Source organism: Phasianus colchicus, chromosome 10 (genome assembly GCF_987193195.1).
Source record: "Phasianus colchicus chromosome 10, bPhaCol1.hap1.1, whole genome shotgun sequence".
NCBI lineage: Eukaryota > Metazoa > Chordata > Aves > Galliformes > Phasianidae > Phasianus > Phasianus colchicus.
The window spans coordinates 10,930,084-10,949,166 of record NC_143445.1 but is presented as its reverse complement, the minus strand read 5'-3'; the positions used below and the strand labels follow the sequence as shown (position 1 = coordinate 10,949,166).

Here is a 19,083-nt window from a genome sequence, read left to right as displayed (position 1 = left end):
GCAGTTAAGGTTAAGATTTGTAATGCACCAGAGGTTGTCAAACTGTTTACATCTTACTTTACTCGATTTGGCACTTTATGCATTTTGGCTCAAAACTGCATGCCTTTTTTTTTCCTGAAACCATAGCACTGTCCCTCTCATTCTTACAAAATACTTTTTTTCTTATGAAACATAATTTGTATTTTCCCTGATAAACCTGCACAATTTAATGGTCAAAATTCAAATAAATCAATAAATACTCATCTTTTCAAGAGATGGCATAAATCCAAGATTTTAGCCCTTAACCACAATGACTTCTGAACCAGAACTGCTGAAGCAGTATGACACAGCTAAGTGAATTCTCTATCAGCTTAGACCTTACAGACAGAATCTGTTAGCACAAGGATTTAAGCAAGCAGACGGCATCTCAAGTACTAGAAGGAACATGGGTTAACAGCCAAAGAAATAGATTTTTAATATTTTGTGATGAATCATCCCACTACTCCAGTAAATCTGTTTCTGTGGTAGACTTAATAATGTATGTTAGCATGTCAGCTGATTCACAAATCAGAAGTATGTATCACATCAGGTAGGAACTCTAGCCAATAAGCAGCAAATTCACACGTTAAGCCCTTAGCATGAAACCTTTTAAGAAACGAGGTTCCAGCTAAAAAGCTGATGCCAAAAGCTGGGATAGGAATGCCCACACATGGTTGAGGGTACTGCAAAACAGTCACTGGGAATGTGTACAGTTCAGAATGACACTTGCATTTGCAATGCGATACCATAATCTTTTAAAAGGACATATCTCATTTTGTTTACAAAGGAGAGAGAAATGAACCCAACCGCAAGTTGTGGACACTAATCCAGTTGCTGATTCTAGAAAAGGATTACCTTTTTAAGATTGCAGTGCAAAGTAGAATAAGACTTATGTGAAGACTGAAGCTATAGCACATAATCTTCCACATGATTTAACTAAAATGAGATAAAAGTGTTTCTTAAAGGTGCATGTGATGGGTTACATATACATATATGTATACATACATAGACATATACACAAAGATCAGATCTTTGAATTTGTATGAAAAAAAATGCCTGTGATCTGCATGTATAATGGCACACACCAAAGACTGGGGTTAAATAAAAACACAGAAGAAAACAGAACACCAAATCAGTATTTTTAACCCATTCAAAATAAGGCTCTTCAGCAGATTCTGAATCACCATGAAGATAAAACACTATCACTATTATTGTTGGTCTGTCCTTATTTCCTCTTCTCTCAAACCTACCCTTACTTCCTTCAGCTATGCTATTCAGCACCTCAGTAGCACGCAACTCCCCAGCGATGGAAGTTTTGCACGTTGGCATATGACCTCTTTAGTCTGAGCAAATTTACTGCAAATAGAGCAGTGCCTTACAGAATGCATACTTCATTAATGCCTCTGACTACTCAGAAAGGTAGAAATGAGATCCAGGTGCTGCTTTGATTCGTTTCTGCAACTCAGGCAGGAGAGCAGGAAAAGTTTCTTCACCAGAGGGTGGTGAGCATGGAACAGGCTCCCCAGGGTCATGGCACTGAGCTGCTGGAATTCAGTAAGCATCTGGACAATGCTCTCAGTCATATGGTCTGATTTTTGGATGGTCCTTATGGGTCCCTTCAATACTTGCAATGTTCTATGGTTCTTTGAACTCCATTTTCATTCTAAGGAAAGAATTTTGAAGCTTGTGTATTGTGCAAATGAGGTGCTATATCGTGACACTTCCACATTTCATTCTCAGCACTGTTTAGCTACCCAAGTTCTCCCAAGCCATCCAAGCCCTTGTCAAATTAACAATTTACCGAAACCCAAAGGCCATTAAAACCCCGAGACTGATGGCTTTTATTGGATGATATCCTTCAGCTCTCTTCGATATATATTTCCGACGATAACCTGTACAGCAAAAAACTTCATTCAGCCACAAGAGTGTGCATGTGAGAGGACTGCAAATCTCCTCCGCCAAACCAGAATTAGCCGGTATCGCAGGAATGAAAGAGCGTGGAGATTTGAAATTGCAGGGAATGGAAGCGAGACAGCGCACGAGCCGAGCCGCCCGGGGAGCGAAGAGCCCGGCAGCGACCGCGCAGCGCTGCGGACGATAAGCCCCGGGCCGGCGAGCGGGACGAGGAGGAGCGGAGCGGGCGCAGGTCGGCAGCGGGACGCCGCGGCTCGGGGCGTGGGGCGGCGCGGCGGGACCCCGCGGGGTGAGGACCTCGAGAGGAGCCGGGAGGAGCCGCACGGCGCCGGCAGCGCCGCGAGCAGGGGCGCGGGCCGGGGAGCGGGCGGCGCGAGCGCCCCGAGGTCGGGCTGCGGGGCCGGGGGCAGCCCCAGGGCGGCGGCAGGCGGCGGCGGCCCCGCCGCAGCGAGGTAACTAGCGGTCATCCTTTGTGCTCGGCGGGCGGGCGGTTCCGGCCCCGCGCCCTCCCCCGGCGCCGCCCCGCGCGAAGCCCCGCAGCGCCGCGGGCCCGGCAGGTGCCGCCGCGGGGAGCGCTCTGCCGGGGCGGCGCCGCGCCTGCATGAGCCTGACTCGCGTGTCAGGGAGGGCGTGACGCGTAGAGCTTCCGAAAGCTTACAGAGCGGCGACGCGGCCCGGGAGCAGCTTTGCCGATCCCCGCGCACCGCTCGCCGCCTGAGCCCGTTCCCGCCGGTGGCGGCCGCTGGTGCTCGCGCTGAAGGCGCAGCATCGCCGCGTGGCGCTCGGACCCTCCGAGCGGATCCAGGGCGGCACGCAGAGGCACCAAACCGAGCCGGGTCGCCGCTGCGTGTTGGCCCCAGCAGTCAGCTTGGCGTTTTCCTATTTCCGTTTTTCTCTCACTCTGCGGGCATGCGGCGCGCCTCTGATCTGCAGGAGTGGAGCTGATCTGACCCGTAGTTGCATCTCCAGTGCAGTCACTGACAACAGAAGTGCTTGGCATCTGTTCCGGTTACAACAAAGTAACACCCGAACAGACCCTACGTCTGCTTTTAGCAATATTTTTCCTAAATATCTTCAAAAGACAAATCATTACATGTATCTAGTGAGAATACTGTGAAGCAAACCTTAGTGCTATTTACGAAGTATTTATGAGTTATATCCATTGCACGTACCTTTAAATTCCCATTTGATGCCATACTTTTCAAAGCAGAAGCAATCAGATACTGGAAGAGGTTACAAAAGAATATGTAAAATTTTCACTGAACGGACTTTTTGTATCCAGATCAGACGTTTTTCTGATGATCCCATTAGCTTCTAATCAGGGAGCCATAGTGCCAGTAACGGCACAGGGAACTTGGATGTTTCTCTACTGACTTCGGTCTTGTTACAGCACCTGCATTTGTCTCTAAAATAGCTTGTGAGTCAGATTTTCAGAAAAGCTCAGTGTTTCTGTGGACTCCAATGTTTGAGCCAATTTTCTAAGAGCTTTGCATATCATGTGTGCTTACAATATAAAAAGCTTTTCTGAAAAGAAATCTAGTCGTTCTCCAGCTGCCCGAACAATAATCCAGATTCTCCTGTCTTTAAATGCAGCTCCTTGTGAGGGGCTGTATGCAAACACTTATTGAGAGAGAGTCTTCACTGCCTTGCTCACTGGGGAGGCATGTCTGACTTCATTAATCAGCTGCTATCATTTTCATTGCAGTTTCTCTAGGATTTCACAATTACTGAGAGCTCACTGGGCTTCTCTGCCTTCTGTGCTACTGTGTTCTTGTCAGTGCTGTGGTGTGGGAAGAAGGCTGAGGGCAGGTAAGAGCACTTCTGCTGGGCTGTAGGCTATGGGCGGTGAGTCAGTGGCAGCAAGAGAATCCAGACATCCATCCTTGCTTTATCCAGAGCATCAGGTTTGTGCAGCTATTGGAAATGACCTCTGTGCTTTTGGGTGTATTCACTCTGAACTTGTGACATTAGTATAGAAGTAATAATAAGTGAGATTCCCATTTAAAGGAAAAGTGTATGCAATTTCTCAAGCTTTGTGGGGGTTGTTGTAAGCCTGCATTAACTTGCATCAAATCAGGTGAAGCCCATTCTGTCAGGAAGCTTGCACTTTCTCTACTGCTGGAAAGATGAATGTCGTATCTTTGAATCTCTATGCCAATTATTTTTGCTTTAAAACTTTTAAAAAGTTTGAAAGACATATCTATTTCCTTCCTGTCCAAAGAAGATTTCTTTTTGTATCTAGTACCAGTATGCAGGTGCACACAAAAAATAGAAGCATGAGGTTCCATACTGAGTCCTCACTCTGACTCTTGAGTTACATAATCTTGTATTCCATTATTTAAGATGTACTGTGATATCTATCATACATTTTTCACTAATCCCACACAGGCTGTACTTAGCAGCTTGAAATTTTCATTCATTCTGCTATTTCTCATTGTTTTTCCATTAGCATTATTATTCAGTAACTTTCTTACCTTTATGTAGTTTGTCTTTCTCTCTCTTGTGAGTGGGCCGTATCCTCAATAGGTAGTCAGATAAACTGCATCACCGGGGAATCTAGCTCCTAGTAACCTTGTAAGAAAGGGTGAAAATGCCATCTTTGAGACCTACGTACTGTAGAAGAAGGATGAAGTATAATTTTAACTGTTCTGTTCAAAGTAAAGTCTGCAACCCTCACTCCTCACCATTCCTCCCGCCACATACACAGTCCTGCCTGAAATACCCTGGAGGACTCCAGAAAGATGAATATCTCCTTCTCTTTTTGCTGCCCAATTTGGAAAGAAAAAGCCAGTAAGTCAGGGTGTGTATGAAGTGGCAGTCTGTCAGTGGCACTCATCATTTGGTCCCAGATTATCTGCTCATGTGGCAAATGTTAAATGTGCCCAGTTCTTGTTATGCCTGCCTGTGTCATCCATACTTTCCTTCTCTCCTGCTTGGCCAATTTAGGGCTAGAGATAATGTAGTCCAGAAAGAGTTTGTATGTATGGAATTTCATAACAGAGGTACAACTTATTTTAGTTACAGTTCATTGTATGAGGCAAATCAGAGTGCTTTTGGAGGAACCCTGAAATTCAAGCTGTCCATAGCTATATGTAATTACCTATTGCAAATAAGGGGTGTGTGGCGTTCGGAAGGTAACTTACCAGCAGGCAGCATGGAGAGGTTACATATGTGGGCAGTTTGTCGGTGATGTTTTGAAGCAGAAGCTTTGACTTCTTCTGTGCATTAACATGAAATACTTGAAGACATTCTTTTTTGTTTATCTAGCAATAAGAAAAAAGTAAAATAGTTTGGAAAACTAATAACTGAAGAAGCAGATAGTCCTATACTCCTGTAAATATACTCCTATATTTAAAAATTAACAGCACAAATTTACATTAGTATAAAGTCTGAATTATTCCATTCACTGTCAATGTATTGTACAGAGGAGCTGGCCCTGAACTGGAGACATATCTTTTGGGGGCTCACAGAATACATGAAGCTCTCAAAACGAATTTTGATAACTTTCTTACCTTGTTTAACTATTGTGAAGTTGATGGCTCTTTTCTATTTCTCCAGAAAAGAAAAGAAGGGAAAAAAATTCCCATCTCTGGCTATTTGTATCATTACACTTATTTCTAGTCTCCATGGAAACCTATGTGGTGCTCCACAACCACGTAACATTTTGTTATGTTTCGTCAATCAGATGGAGGGAAGATTAGGTTCTGCATCTTGTCCATTACTCAATTAAAAATTGCTTGCAAATACTCTATAACATTGTGTTGTAGAGTAACATTTAGAGTAAGAAAGAAAGAAATGAAGATAAACAAGATATTATGACCTGATCCTACATATTTGTGCATGTAACTCTGCCACACAGGCATTGACATTAATTTGGAAGTGTTCATTGGTTTTAGTAGGATAATATGGATTAATACTATGGAATCTGAGAGTATAACAGTGAACAGTTAGTCAAACTGACTCTGACAAAGTTTTAAACTTGCCAGAGATGAAGTAACAGTCCCTTCTTTGTAATTTATATAAGCAAGGCTTTTTGAAAGTCAAGAACCTTATAACTTTATTTTTCTGTCTTCACTACTAAGGAAGAAATACATATCAAAATTTGTTTCCTCTGAAAAAGTACAGTAATTTCACCTACCTGCCTCTTTAAGATGTCTATTTCTTTATCCAAGCTTTATTAACTTGAACACGAAGGCACGTAATCTTACTGAGACAGCAGAAGGAATACACAGAGAGAGCCCAATCTTTTTCTCTGACCAGAGCCAACCCATGAAGAGTGAGTGCTCTCAGCCGCATACAAGTAAGTAAATATGTGCTAATGGAAATGATGTGACCTACTGGCACCTATAAGTACTCTTACATAGACAGCCATGATAATAAAGTATATACACATTAATTGGAAAATTTTCTAAGTACTTTGCATTTGAACAATGAAAATCAAGTACGAGGGAAAAAAGGTGAAACACAATTGTGATTTATGCTATTCACTATAACCAAGCCACCAAATCGGGTCATTTTGAATGTGTTTTGAAATTACTTGCTTTATTTGTTTCAGAATACTGTGGAAAAAATGTATGCCAGTCGAGAGGATATTGGATATGATTTTGGAGGTGACTCAAAAGTTGGAAGTAAGCCAATTAAGCCTAATCCAAACATCGATGGAGGATGGGCTTGGATGATTGTATTTTCCTCTTTCCTTGTGCACATACTTATCATGGGGTCCCAAATGGCTCTTGGAATACTCAACATGGAATGGCTTGAAGAGTTTAATCAAAGTCGTGGCTTAACAGCATGGGTTAGCTCTCTTAGCATGGGCATTACACTTATTGTAGGTATGTTCTAACATCATTTATTTCAGAACTTCAGAGATGTTTGGAATATGCTTGCTGCTCACCCTTCAAATATTTTCTTACAGGTTTCAATTTACCAGCAGAGCTGCTCAGTTTCTCCTCAGTTATCTCTTCTAATTTGTCCAGGTGACAAATTACAAATTAGAGGAAGATAGGGGACAGCAGGGAAGATGATAGAGAAGATAATTAGACCAGGCAACAATGTGAGCAGGAAAAGGATGCTTGTGACTTCAAGGTCTCATTAGAATCCAGAAAACAGGTTTTCTGCTAAGCCTGTGGTCCTCTCCATACTCTAGCTATGAGAAAATTTTGAATTTGGATAGTGAACTAATTTATATTTCAGTTGGTAACTGAAAAAAATTATTTTCTAAGTAGTGGTTGGAGCAACCCAGAGGAATATCTGTAGGTGTGTGTTTGTGTATGTGTGTAAATACACACCTCTATTTCCCTGAATTAAGATCGAAAGTGTTTTGGTCTGCCTAAAATATTCCACTGAAAACAAAATTAAAAATTTGCTTTCTAATGACTTCTAAAAAAAAGGTCTGCACTCACAGCTTTTGCATTGGAAAAAATGGTTTCAGTTTCTTCCTCTGTTTAAGCCATTCCTTCACGGAACAATCTTGATTTTATGTCTAAAGGGTATTTGCTAAGTACGCTAAGTAAGCTTGGTAAGACAATATATATATTTTTCCTTGAAAAGAAAGAAATAAAACCCTGAATTGAGTGAGTGGCATGATGTTTTAGCAGTGTGCTTAAAGCATCATTAAGAATTTTTGTGTGAAAAATTATTAAAGAGTTTAGGGATTTAAATAAATAACATAGTATTTCTACACGTTCTTTAACAGGTCCTTTCATTGGTTTATTCATTACCATGTGTGGGTGCCGCAAAACAGCAATAATTGGAGGGATATTGAATGCCCTAGGCTGGATATTGAGTGCCTATGCCTCAAATGTGCACTACCTCTTCCTTACATTTGGAGTGACAGCCGGTAAGCTAGACAAGCATTTCAAAGTTCTTTCCGATGATTTTTGATTCCTTTGGATGTTATCTGGGTGAGTGAAAAGGGAAGTCAGACTGGTTCCTGGAGTTTTTCCAAATTAAAATCAAGTTTTAGTTATGGAACGTAACTTAACTTTTGATTTCAGTTTATTCAGCCCTCGTGTGATCTGGCATAGTGCTATAATCATGAGAGTCAGAGGCAGTGAGCAACATCCTTCATTCCAGTAGAGTTATTGCTGTTTCTCCTTCACAGTCTTTACAGATTTGTCTTTTCAGAAAGCTCATTTGTTTACACAGTGGATTATTCCCAATGGCTTTCACTGTCATTAAAATCTACCATGTGAAGATGGCATTTTTATCAGTTTGTTCCATGTGAATATATTAGAAGGCATTTTTAATTAGAAGAATTAATGTAACCAAAACAATAACAAATGGACTTTCAAGAGATTAAAATATTGTTGAACTGTATATCTAGCTAGCTCCTCTCTTTGTCACAGAAATTAATAGCATACATATTTTTACAGGAATTGTTACATGTTAGCAAAATATCAGAATATGATAACTACATAGTGTTTCTATAGCCATAATTAGGGTGTAACATGTATGTTTTAATAGAAAAAAAATAGATAAGCATGAGTTTCTTCCAAATATATTGTTGTGTTTGTTTAATCTTTTGAATCCCTTTGAGTTGATTTGATCTGCCTGAATGAGAACAATGCATGTAGTCATAAGTTATACCTCATGGCTAGTCAGGCTTCCCATACTTCTTGTGTCCCTGAACCTCTAGGTTGGGTCTGGGGGAGCAATATCCCTCACCCTGTAAGAGCAGAGCAAGTTTGAGACCACCTCATGAGGCTGAATGTGTACAAGTCTATGGGATCAGACAACATGCGTCCCAGGGTTCTGAAGGAAGTGGATGATGTGGTTGCCAAGACACCCTCCGTGATATTTGAAAAATTATGGCTGTCAGGCAAAGTCTCTGGTGACTGTAAAAAGGGAAACATCACTCCCATTTTTAAGAAAGGAGGAAAGGAGGACCAGGCCCTGGTACTGCTGCCCAGAGAGCTGTGGATGCTTCATCCCTGGAGGTGCTCAAGGCCAGGTTGGATGGGGCCTCTGGGCAGCCTGAGCTGATGGGGTGCAGCCAGCCCATGGCAGGAGATGGTACCAGATGGGCTTTAAGATCCCTTCCAACCTGAGTTATTCTATGATTCTATGATCTGAGCAATGCTAAGCAAGTCAATGAGCTTCGAAATATAATTAATTCCATGGCTAATATGACAGAAATTCAATGTAAAAAATGGTTTGTAATCCTAACAATAGTTGAAATGCCTTCTCTCAAACTACCCCTTCATAGGATTTCAGAGAAATCTGCAGAATTTCTGTACATAATTTGTTATCTATCTGGATGGAAAAAAAAACCCAAAACCCTCAGAAGGATCACTGTGACAACTCTTTATACTAGTGTACTATAGATTTCAGTAATTCTGTAAATTCTTGAAAAAAGAGCAATAATTATAGACAAGGTTTTGCCCTTTTGGCAGTTTTTGTTTCCATACATATTTGTTATATTCAGGCAGACATGAGCCTGAGTTATCTCAACCCTCGCTGCTTTTCAGAAAGAGCATACCAAAAATATTGGACAAAAATGCAGGGGTTATGCAGAGATTTTAAAAGATTTTAAAATGTGAGCTGAAAACATTGTTATCAGAAAAAAGTCTGAGGCAAATTTTTACGTGAGGTGGAGAAATGAGATGCTGTTACAGTAGAAATGTGGGGCAGAAAAACAGCATAGGAATGCCTGAGATGTTCATTCCAACTCCATGAAACCTCTGCTTGCCAGGGCCTCAGCCACCTGTTTGCTTTACTTGCCACCACTGCTGCTCACCATCCCCTCACACAACACCTCCTCACTCCCTTCACTCACTGTCCCCTCACACACCATTCCCTCAGTCGCAGTCCCCATAAGCACCATCCCCTCACTGACGGTCCCCCACACACCGTCCCCTCACTTACCGTTCCTTCATGCACTGTCCCTTCACAGGCCCCTCACTCACCGTCCCTCCCTTCTCTCACCATCCCCTCACGTACTGCCCCTCACACACCATCCCTTCACATGCCGCCTCTCCCTTCTCTCACTGCCCCTTCACACACTGTCCCCTCTCTCACTGTCCCCTTGCCATCCTCTCACTCACCATCTCCTCTGCACCGTCACTTCCTGTCAGTTTCCTTATGATCCCCTCACTCAGTTCCCTCACTCCCCATTCCATCACCCTCAGCTCATCGCTCCGCGTTGCCTTGCTGCCTGTCCCCTCACACCCTGCTCCTTCCTCATGGTTGCCTCACAGCCATCCCAGGGAAATTTCCTTCCTCCTTCAGACCGAGGTTTTCTTACAGTGGCGGCCTCCTGCTGTGGTCACTGCCTCCACACAGTGCTCATGGGAGTCCGAACGGCTGCTGTGTTTCCCTCAGGCCACGGTGACCAGCTGTGCCAGACACCCTCACACTGCATGTCCTCTGGTCCCAGCCCTGCTCCCTGTCCCACGGCACCCCTCACCTCAGAGCGGTTCCCCTCCACCAGCTCCTTATGGCATCTGCTCCATCTGCTGTCCCCTCACCTCCTGGCTGCCAGCTCCATCCCAGCCTGTTCTCTGCTCCCCACAGCAGCAGTCTGTGGCAAAATAGCCCTCGGGCCCCACAGGGAGAGCAGAGCCAGGCTGTGTTGCAAAGCTGAAGTGCCAGATCTGTGAGGAGAAGATAGAGAGGCCTGTGTCCTGTGCTTATGCGTAAAGGTGGCATGCCTTTGCCTGAACTAGACCTCATTTTGCCATGTAGCCCACAGAATGGAAAGATAAAGTCCATGAATGGAAAGATAAAACAATGTATAAATTTCTTACTTCTCAGGGTGTTCAGGGGAGCTCAGTAAACGCTGATGTGAGTACGAGCACAGGCAGATGGGAACAGGGCTTCTTCCATCTGTTGCAGAGCCAGCTTCAGGCCAGTATGAGGCAGGGGGTCCTCTGGAGGGCAGAGAGATTGCCTGCAAGTATTTGCCTAGATGTGGGAGGGAAGCCTCGTGCAAAACAGAAGCCAGATAATGTGCTGCACAGCATAGCAATAAATGTTTTCAGCAGGTGCAACAGGTCAGCTCTGAGCATGATACGCTGCAGTGATGTTGGGGTGGTTTTTTTCAGTTTTTGCTGGAGTAGCAGCTCTTCTCCTGGTTTAGCTGTAGCGTGTCATGCAGCTAACTTATCAGCTATTTTAGGAAAGATTTTAAGCCCAAAATGCTGTTGTAAATTATGACCACAGTAAATTTGAAAACATTTTCTGCATTCACCATTATTGTAGTCCTCTTTAAATGGCAGGGATTGCAAAACTGGCAACTATTACTGTTATGGATGCATTACATAACACTCAACACTTTCTGCTTGAGTATCCCAGACTTGGAAAACACTACAAGACAGAAAGTAAAGCTAACATGAGAACTGAATATTTATTCTTGGTATTACTGTTACGGTTCTGCGAAAGTTAGGAATAAATCCAGTTCATTTTTATCTTGAAGTTCAGGTTTATTTTGACTTTTCTTTTCATAGGCATCGGGAGTGGCATGGTTTATCTGCCTGCAGTGGTCATGGTAGGACAATATTTTCAGAAGAGAAGAGCACTTGCACAAGGACTCAGTACCACAGGAACGGGGTTTGGAGCTTTCTTAATGACAGCCTTACTGAAGTACCTCTGCAGGGAGTTTGGGTGGAGAGATGCCATGTTCATCCAGGGTGCAATCTGCCTGAACCTTTGTGTCTGCGGGGCACTTATGAGACCACTTTCTCCCAAAGACGTTAATGAAAAGTATGTTGTAACACGTAATAGTGAAGATCATCAGGCAAAATCTCTGTCCCATTCTGCAGAGACTATAAAATCCAATGGAGTCCTCAGTGAAGAACCAGAAAAAAAGGAAGTGATAAAAAATGAAGAAGTGCTTGATGATATTAAGCACATAGAAATTGGAGGTAAATCTCGGATTGGAAAGAGCATGTATGGACTGCGCATTCTTAAGACAGTGAGCCAGCTGACAGTTACAGTCAAGAAGGGCTTTGGAATCTGGTACTCCAGTTACTTCGGAGCTGCATCACTGTTCACCAACAGAGTATTTGTGGCCTTTATAATCTGGGCTTTGTTTGCCTACAGCAGCTTTGTCATTCCCTTTATTCATCTTCCAGAGATAGTCAAGCAGTACAATTTATCTAGTCAGAACAATATATTTCCTTTGACGTCCATTATAGCAATTGTTCATATTTTTGGTAAAGTGATCCTTGGAATCATCTCTGATCTCCCTTGCATCAGCACTTGGAATGTCTTCCTCATGGCTAACTTCACCCTGGTCACCTGCATTCTTACTTTGCCACTAATGCAGACATACATTAGTTTGGCTGTAGTTTGTGCTCTAATAGGATTTTCTAGTGGCTATTTTTCTCTAATGCCTGTTGTGACTGAAGATTTGGTTGGAACTAAACACCTTGCAAATGCCTATGGCATCATCATTTGTGCCAATGGAATATCTGCACTGCTTGGACCACCCTTTGCAGGTAAAAAGTTCAAATTTTTGACCAACAGTTGTTTTTTTTATAGATGTGTGACTTGCTATTTTATCAAGCTTTTTTATGAACACCTGTAGTTATCAAAAAGGCATCTGTTCCAGAAAGGCCTGTAACATCCAGCTTTACATTGCATATATTTACAGAACATGTCTGTTACTCACTATTCACACATTACAAATTACTATCCTTATAAATAACCCCAAATATATTACAAGTTGTACTTTCAAGGGTATGTTTCTTTAAGATATTATCATATCCTTTTTAAAAATCAGAAAGGATAACCTGTTTTTATATGTTCATGTAGCATAAAAACTATATTCACATACACGCTCATGCCTATATCTAGATGAAAAATGATGAGTAGTTTTCAGGATATTTGTACCATAGTATTTGCACCAAGAACTATAAAGTGTGTTTGGGCTTCATCACTCTAAGCTGCCCATAGATGTATTAATTTAATGGACTTGTCTTTGCCTTTCTTCTGCCCGTGGTACCTACTTTTGAGAGTGTACTGCTCACAGTCTTATTACTGCTTTACACAGCAGAAGCCAAAGTGCACAAAGCATTATGCCTGAAGTCACTTAGGTTTAAAAAACATTCATTATAAATTTTCTCATACAAAGAAGTTGGGAAGTGTGGTGGGGAACTTATGGGGAGAGATGGAGGTGGTGATGGTCAGTACTGTAGTCAGACTATGGCTGTCTGTAAGAGAGAAGCAAATCAGAAGGAAGCTGTAGGAAGCCTTGTGACTTACAGCAGTGGTCAGGAGTGGCACTGGGCTGAACTAAAGCCAGTTTGACCACCAGCAGCCCAGGAAAGACAGAATGCTCTCATCTATCCCCAGCATCAAGTGAGATGAAATGATTTAGAAGAAAGCGCATTTAGCATCCTTTGAAAAGCATCAGGCTTTACCATATACTCTCTGCCTCTCTCAGTCTATGCTCAACGTAGCTTCGTGTTTGGTCATTAGTAATTAAGCAAATTGGATGTGACTAGTCAGTGTGAAAAAAGCTTCTGATATTTAGATTACATGGCAATACAGCCAGAATGAAATGGGGTAATTTCACTATTTGGGTTCTCAAACCTTTCTGAATTAGTTTTCATGTACTTTTGCAAAGGGATTAGGGCTGGAATGGGATTAATTGCAGTACCAAGATTTTTGAAAAGTCTTTTATCGGACATTTTGGGAATGTCTTTGCTTGCACAAGGAGCAGTATTTAAGCTAGCCTACATGGCACAGTAGCAGTACTGGGCATAGCAGTATTGGGCATAGCAGTAATAGCAAAGAAAACAGCAGAGTGGAAGAAGTAGTTCGTTTGGGATTTCAAATTGTTTAAAGTCAGATCTATACAGTAATTTGTCTGAAAAATGTACAGTTTCAGATAGAAGATTGCTCATGGTCTAGAATGGCATACAGCTAACATCCCATTTTAAGATTCCATAATACTTACATGAGGGTGATAGGTATTGAATTAGTTTTGGGTTATGGTGAGTGACCAAGAGATTTTGTTATGCATTTCTATTTGCCTTCTCTAGATGCTACAATCCCCACATTATCTTTTCTTCAAAGCAACTAAGGTATTCAGTAAAATGTCTTGAGAAAAATGTGCAATATCTTTCATATATTCCCAAGCAATTTACCTTTTTGTCAAGCTTTTAATATGCATTTTTGTCCTTATTTTGCAGGTTGGATCTATGACATCACACATAAATATGATTTTTCTTTTTATATATGTGGCTCACTATATATGGTGGGAATATTATTTTTATTTATGCAACCTTATATTGGAAAGAAACAATCACAAGAAAAATCTACCGAAGAGGCACAAGTATAGAACAAATTCCAGATTTGTTTGGTTTTTTTTTTTTACACAATTTATTTCTTTCCATGTTTCTATTGCATGCAGTTTAAAGCTGTTTTTCTTAAGGAACCAACCACATTGAGCTGTGCTTAAGTACTTACGTGAAAGGAAAATGTGCAGCAAAATTATAATAATTTATTAGAAATATGCTTTTAAAGTGACGTAAGATCTTTAGTACAAACAATTATAGAGTTTAAAAGCACACTGACAGTCTTAAAATTGGAGCAATGTTAGAAATATTTACTTTTGATTCTCTTAACTTTTCACCACTAACCTTTGGTGAAACTCCATTGACTGCAGTGCAGTTACTTCTGATTTACACGAGTCCTGTAAGACAATTTGATCAGGATGCAAATGATTTATAAAAATCCTTCCTACTGAGTATCCTATCTGATAAAAGATGAGTTAGTACATATAAGAAAATGATTGTATTTCTTACCTGGCTAGTCCAGTACTGCTGAAATTCTAGTACAACACTTCAATGAGTTCAATATATGAAAATTCAAGATTCTATGATGCAAAGCTGAAGAAAAATTCTTATGTTTTTCTGAAAGGGCTCTCTACTTGAACAATTTTTTTTTTTTTTTAATTATCAAGTGCGTGATAAATTAGCCATCCTCAATATGTGGGCTGTATTATACGTGCTCTGACACTTAATGCACCTGAAGGAAAACAAACAGAAAAGCAAAACCAGAAAACTGATGGAAAATATTAATTTAATTCTTCAACAGAAATGATAAGCAGCAAAAGCTGATGATCTATTACACCAGTTCCACACGCATGAGTTACCACATTCAGATAGACTGATTTCTGCTTTCAGATTTGACTTCTCCAGCAGTTACTCATGATCTATGTTGATGGAATTGAGAACAGAATATGGAACTGTGTATACAGTTTTCTAGTTCTGCTCACTGAAATTCAGCTCTTTTATTGTGACAACTCCAACGTATGTTGGATTTCACTGTAGCTGTGTTAACTGTCCTAGAGCTGGTGATCATACCTGTATCAGGTAGAGATACCTGACACAATAAGAAAAGCCTTCTGTATTTTTAGAAATACAGAAATTTTTATTTATGCTTTGAAAAGTTAAACTTGATCTGACTTTTGTCTGTGGTCTTTTATGATGGAAAAATAATTTATTTAAATGAATAATAGCCCCTTCATTGTAAAACAAAACAAAACAAACCAGTATATTTAAGGGAGCAAATGCTATTGTTATGGCATATCCAGGTTCTTACAGGTTCTTAAGCCTGCCTTGTTGTTTGAGACCTTACGGTGAAAGCATCACATCACAGACTGGAAAATACTTCCAGAAACAGTTTGACCTTTCTGGCCACTGTCTGGCTGGGACAAGTAAGCCGTACTACAGAAACAGAGCTGGGCAAAACTGGCCAAATACAGCGTAAGAAAGAACTGAACTACAGCATGCTAAATTTTGTTACAATTAACTTCAGAATAAAAACTGTAGAACTATGAACACTTGTGTTGCTGCATACAAGTACACCATGAACTGCCTAAGACTGGTCATGTTTTAGATGTTTACTCACTAGCAAATTAGATAACACAAAGCATGGAAGAACTCCAGTCAATTTAAAATATTTAAATAAATTTTCTTAAACAACATTAATGCAGAATGTTTTGAATAATATCTACATCATATATCTCAGCTTTGACAGGTGAGCCTGATGTTAGTTTTCCTATATGAAATAAATGTTATTGTTTCTTTTTCCTGCTTGCTTCACGAATGCTTTTTCATGACATTACTACTGATACATGCCACTTGAATTCTCCAAAAGCAATCAACATTTTTCAGTTGTATTGAAGAAATATTTAAAATAGTTCTTGAGGTGAAAACCTCAAGAAAACCCAAAACTATCTAAAGATTTAGATAATTGATATTATATGTATGGCCTTTAAAATCCACATTAAAACAATTGAGGTGGCAGTGAACTGCAACATGTGGCATGAATAAGCAGCCAGTTTATTTCTTAAAATCAGACTTTTTTGCTGAAGAAAATATTCATGTAAACTACACCAACATCAGTTCTTTAGTCACAGGTTTAATGTCTTGGTGTAAATGCCATTGCTAACTTATTTTAGCTGAGCTCTCTTTCATTGGTGAAATATATGTATTATAGTGATAATTTGCCTCAATTTCCTTCTATTTTTTGAAAGATATATAGTAACTATACTTAAAACCTCACTTTGCCTTTTGTTAAAATCAACTTTATTTGCATATTACTGTAATGAATATGTTGTTCATTTATATCAGCAAATTACCTTCCTATACAAGTCCTTAATGAGCCATACAATGGGAATAAACATTTAATACCCCAAATTTTACTTGCTGTTCATTTACTAGTTAGGTTCACTTCTTAAACTTAAAACTGAAGATTCTCCTGCAAAATGATTGCTCACATTTCTTGTAACAGACGATGGGGATACACGACTGATCAAAGAGATAAGAAAGTGGGCTGAGTGAAAACAGTGAAATGAGGATACCGAATTACTATTAACTCAGCCCATACTGACTAGTGTGGGTTCTAGTTTCCTAACCTGAAACTGCCTAAAATCAGTTATGTTACAAACTAACAAAGAATTAACTGGTGGTAAATTCACAGAAAGTGAGAACAACAAAGGTCTGTTTAGTAGCTCTATTCTCAGTTCTTAAAATCATTCTATAAAGCAAAGTTACCTTTTACAGTGTTTTATTACAGAACAGAGATTTCATGAATACTGCACTTTATGCACGTCATGATTTTTTTGTCATTGTCCTGAAATGAGAATGGCATGAGGAGAAAAGACTGTAAGTATTTAAAGTGAAATTTTTCTACCTAAAACACTACAGGTGCCAAGTTCTTCAAGAATATTGGTACATAGCTGTAGAACAGGAAAACAGGAAAAGAGTTTGCATCATTGTCTACACCTGGCTATTTTCAGTGATAGCAGACATTGTAACTGGTTCTTCTCCCAGATATTCCTGTTCTCTGTATGTGTAACTGCCATGACTTACATGGAGTGATACTAGATTTCTCCAGTGTAAGTTGCAGGTATTGCTGGGACAAGGGCTAATAGCTTTCAACTAAAAGAAAGCAGTTTAGATTAAACTTTAGGAAGAAATTCTTCATTGTGAGAGCGGCGAGGCCCTGGCACAGGCTGCAGGCAATCTGTGCGTGTCCCACTGCTGGAGGTGCTCAAGGCTGGGCTGGATGGCCCTGGGCAGCCTGAGCTGGTGCTGGATCTCGCGGCTGGCAGCACTGCCTGTGGCAGGGGAGTAGGAACTGGATGGGCTGTAATGTCCCTTCCAACCCAAGTCACTCTGTGACTCACGACAGTAACCGAAGTTGGAAAGCAAAAGCCCTGCAGCAACTCCGGTTACACGCTGCCAGTGGAGCCCCACGCCTGGAACTGCTTCATTCACTGACTTCAGCAAAGCTGTACCAGGGTTCACGCCGTCCTGTTTCTGTTGCTGAACCACGACAAGGATCGTATTGCAGGCCCACACAACGTGCTACCAGATTTTAGCAAAGGAAAGGCAGACAATACTGGGGAAGAGCTACTGTAGAAGTCACGAGGAAAAAATACACGCATTTCAACTTCTTCCGTCTATCTTTCCCTAACCATCTTGCTGTTCCTCAGAGAAGCAGACACCATTAAGCTAACGATAGCAAAGCCCGCTTTCTAGCACTGAGGGCGCTCTACGGGGAACGGCCGCGCGGTGACGCCGCGCCGGGCACAGCGCTGCTCCCGAGCTCCCCCTGGCGGACTGCCGCGCTGCGGGCTGGGAGCTGCCGCGGCCCCGCGCTGCTGCGCCCATCCGCGGCCTCGCGCAAAGCAGACGAAGCGCCCAGCGCTATCCTGAGCTCGTGCCGGGCGACACCGCGGCAAAGAAGCGCCTGAGAGCGTTATCTGGAAATCTCATCGGGTGCTTGAACGACGGTGCCTAAATTTGGAACTCTGCACAGCATTTCTTCTCGAAACTGATCTTCTTTTGCAGTACTTATAAGTAATAGCGAGTGAAAATCCAAAACACCTTGAAACACCTATTGTGGGCACGCGAATGCCCAGGAGAACTATACAGCAAGAGAAAAAACCAAAACAAAACACGAACACCACTGCACGTTGGCTAACAACCACCTGCTTCATGCATGGTGCATGAGGATGCACGGTACCGGATGGAAGCACGTGGAAGCACAGGGACGGCTCCTTACTGCCCATCCTCGGGGAGCAGCAGCAAGCAAGGATGCCGCAGGAGCTGCTCCCTGCCCAGGGGACGGACGCTACTGGTTATGAACTGAGGGGCAGTTCAGCCCTGTGCTCCCCCATGCCCTTCCTGGACAGACAGCACGCCTGATGTGAAACCCCCCAGAACTTCTCAATTTCCACCTTCCGTGCTCTCTTAAACTGGAAACCAAACTAAACCAAACCAAAAAGTATAAATAAATAAATAAAATCAATGCCTCCATGCTAAAATATTATTGTAACTTTGACATACTACTTTTCCCCTCTGGAAAATCTGAATACGTGATTTTATAATTCCACTTAGAGCAGCACTCCAGCCTACACATAAATTAATCTGAAATTAAAAACCATAGCATTGTGGCAAACTTTCAATTTCTTAAAAATACTTCTGAAATGAGGGAATGAGAGCATAGCATTACTAGGTTATGCAATAGGTTATTTCTTTGTGCCAGAATCTTTGTTAATATCCAAGTTAACACCTTCTAGGACTTACTTTCTAAGTTCCAGACTATCCCATACACCTGTTAAGCTACCAAAAAGTTCACTGCCTCCTCAGTACCTAATCCTACTCCATCCATGCTCCAGAAATGACAGAT

The 19,083-nt window shown here is 41.5% G+C and overlaps 2 protein-coding genes across 13 annotated transcripts in view; one reads left to right on the top strand and one right to left on the bottom strand.

Moving 5' to 3' along the window:
• The window catches only part of ZBTB38 (zinc finger and BTB domain containing 38), a 66,372-nt gene extending 55,066 nt beyond the window's left edge, over window positions 1-11,306 (bottom strand). For 7 of the 10 annotated variants that reach the window (XM_090147314.1, XM_090147311.1, XM_090147312.1 and 4 more), the window contains exons 1-3: window positions 10,178-10,539; window positions 5,076-5,195; window positions 4,407-4,503 (exon numbers count right to left, since the gene is read on the bottom strand). The gene's annotated coding sequence lies outside the window, so the exon portion shown is untranslated. Of the gene's footprint in view, window positions 1-4,406; window positions 4,524-5,075; window positions 5,196-10,177; window positions 10,540-10,679 lie in introns of those variants that run through there. The other 3 variants (XM_090147309.1, XM_090147310.1, XM_090147313.1) reach the window with 3 other exon arrangements.
• Window positions 1,003-17,305, top strand: SLC16A14 (solute carrier family 16 member 14). 3 transcript variants are annotated; one of them, XM_090147328.1, is made up of 7 exons: window positions 1,003-2,164; window positions 3,638-3,741; window positions 6,105-6,232; window positions 6,488-6,764; window positions 7,628-7,771; window positions 11,379-12,371; window positions 14,070-17,305. In XM_090147328.1, exons 4-7 carry the CDS (start codon window positions 6,503-6,505, stop codon window positions 14,216-14,218), a joined length of 1,548 nt encoding a protein of 515 aa, XP_090003454.1. In that variant the 5' UTR covers window positions 1,003-2,164; window positions 3,638-3,741; window positions 6,105-6,232; window positions 6,488-6,502; the 3' UTR covers window positions 14,219-17,305. The 3 variants fall into 3 exon arrangements, with proteins under 3 accessions (XP_090003454.1, XP_090003456.1, XP_090003455.1); XM_090147330.1 differs by lacking the exon at window positions 3,638-3,741; XM_090147329.1 differs by lacking the exon at window positions 1,003-2,164 and having other exon boundaries at window positions 3,498-3,741.
• The last annotated feature ends 1,778 nt before the right edge of the window (window positions 17,306-19,083 follow it).

Excerpts from the sequence above, each read along its gene's own strand:
- SLC16A14 (XM_090147330.1), top strand. The coding sequence starts at position 6,503 with ATGTATGCCAGTCGAGAGGATATTGGATATGATTTTGGAGGTGACTCA. Across the intron at positions 7,772-11,378 it reads TACATTTGGAGTGACAGCCG|GCATCGGGAGTGGCATGGTT; the intron begins GTAAGCTAGACA and ends TTCTTTTCATAG. Across the intron at positions 12,372-14,069 it reads GCTTGGACCACCCTTTGCAG|GTTGGATCTATGACATCACA; the intron begins GTAAAAAGTTCA and ends CTTATTTTGCAG.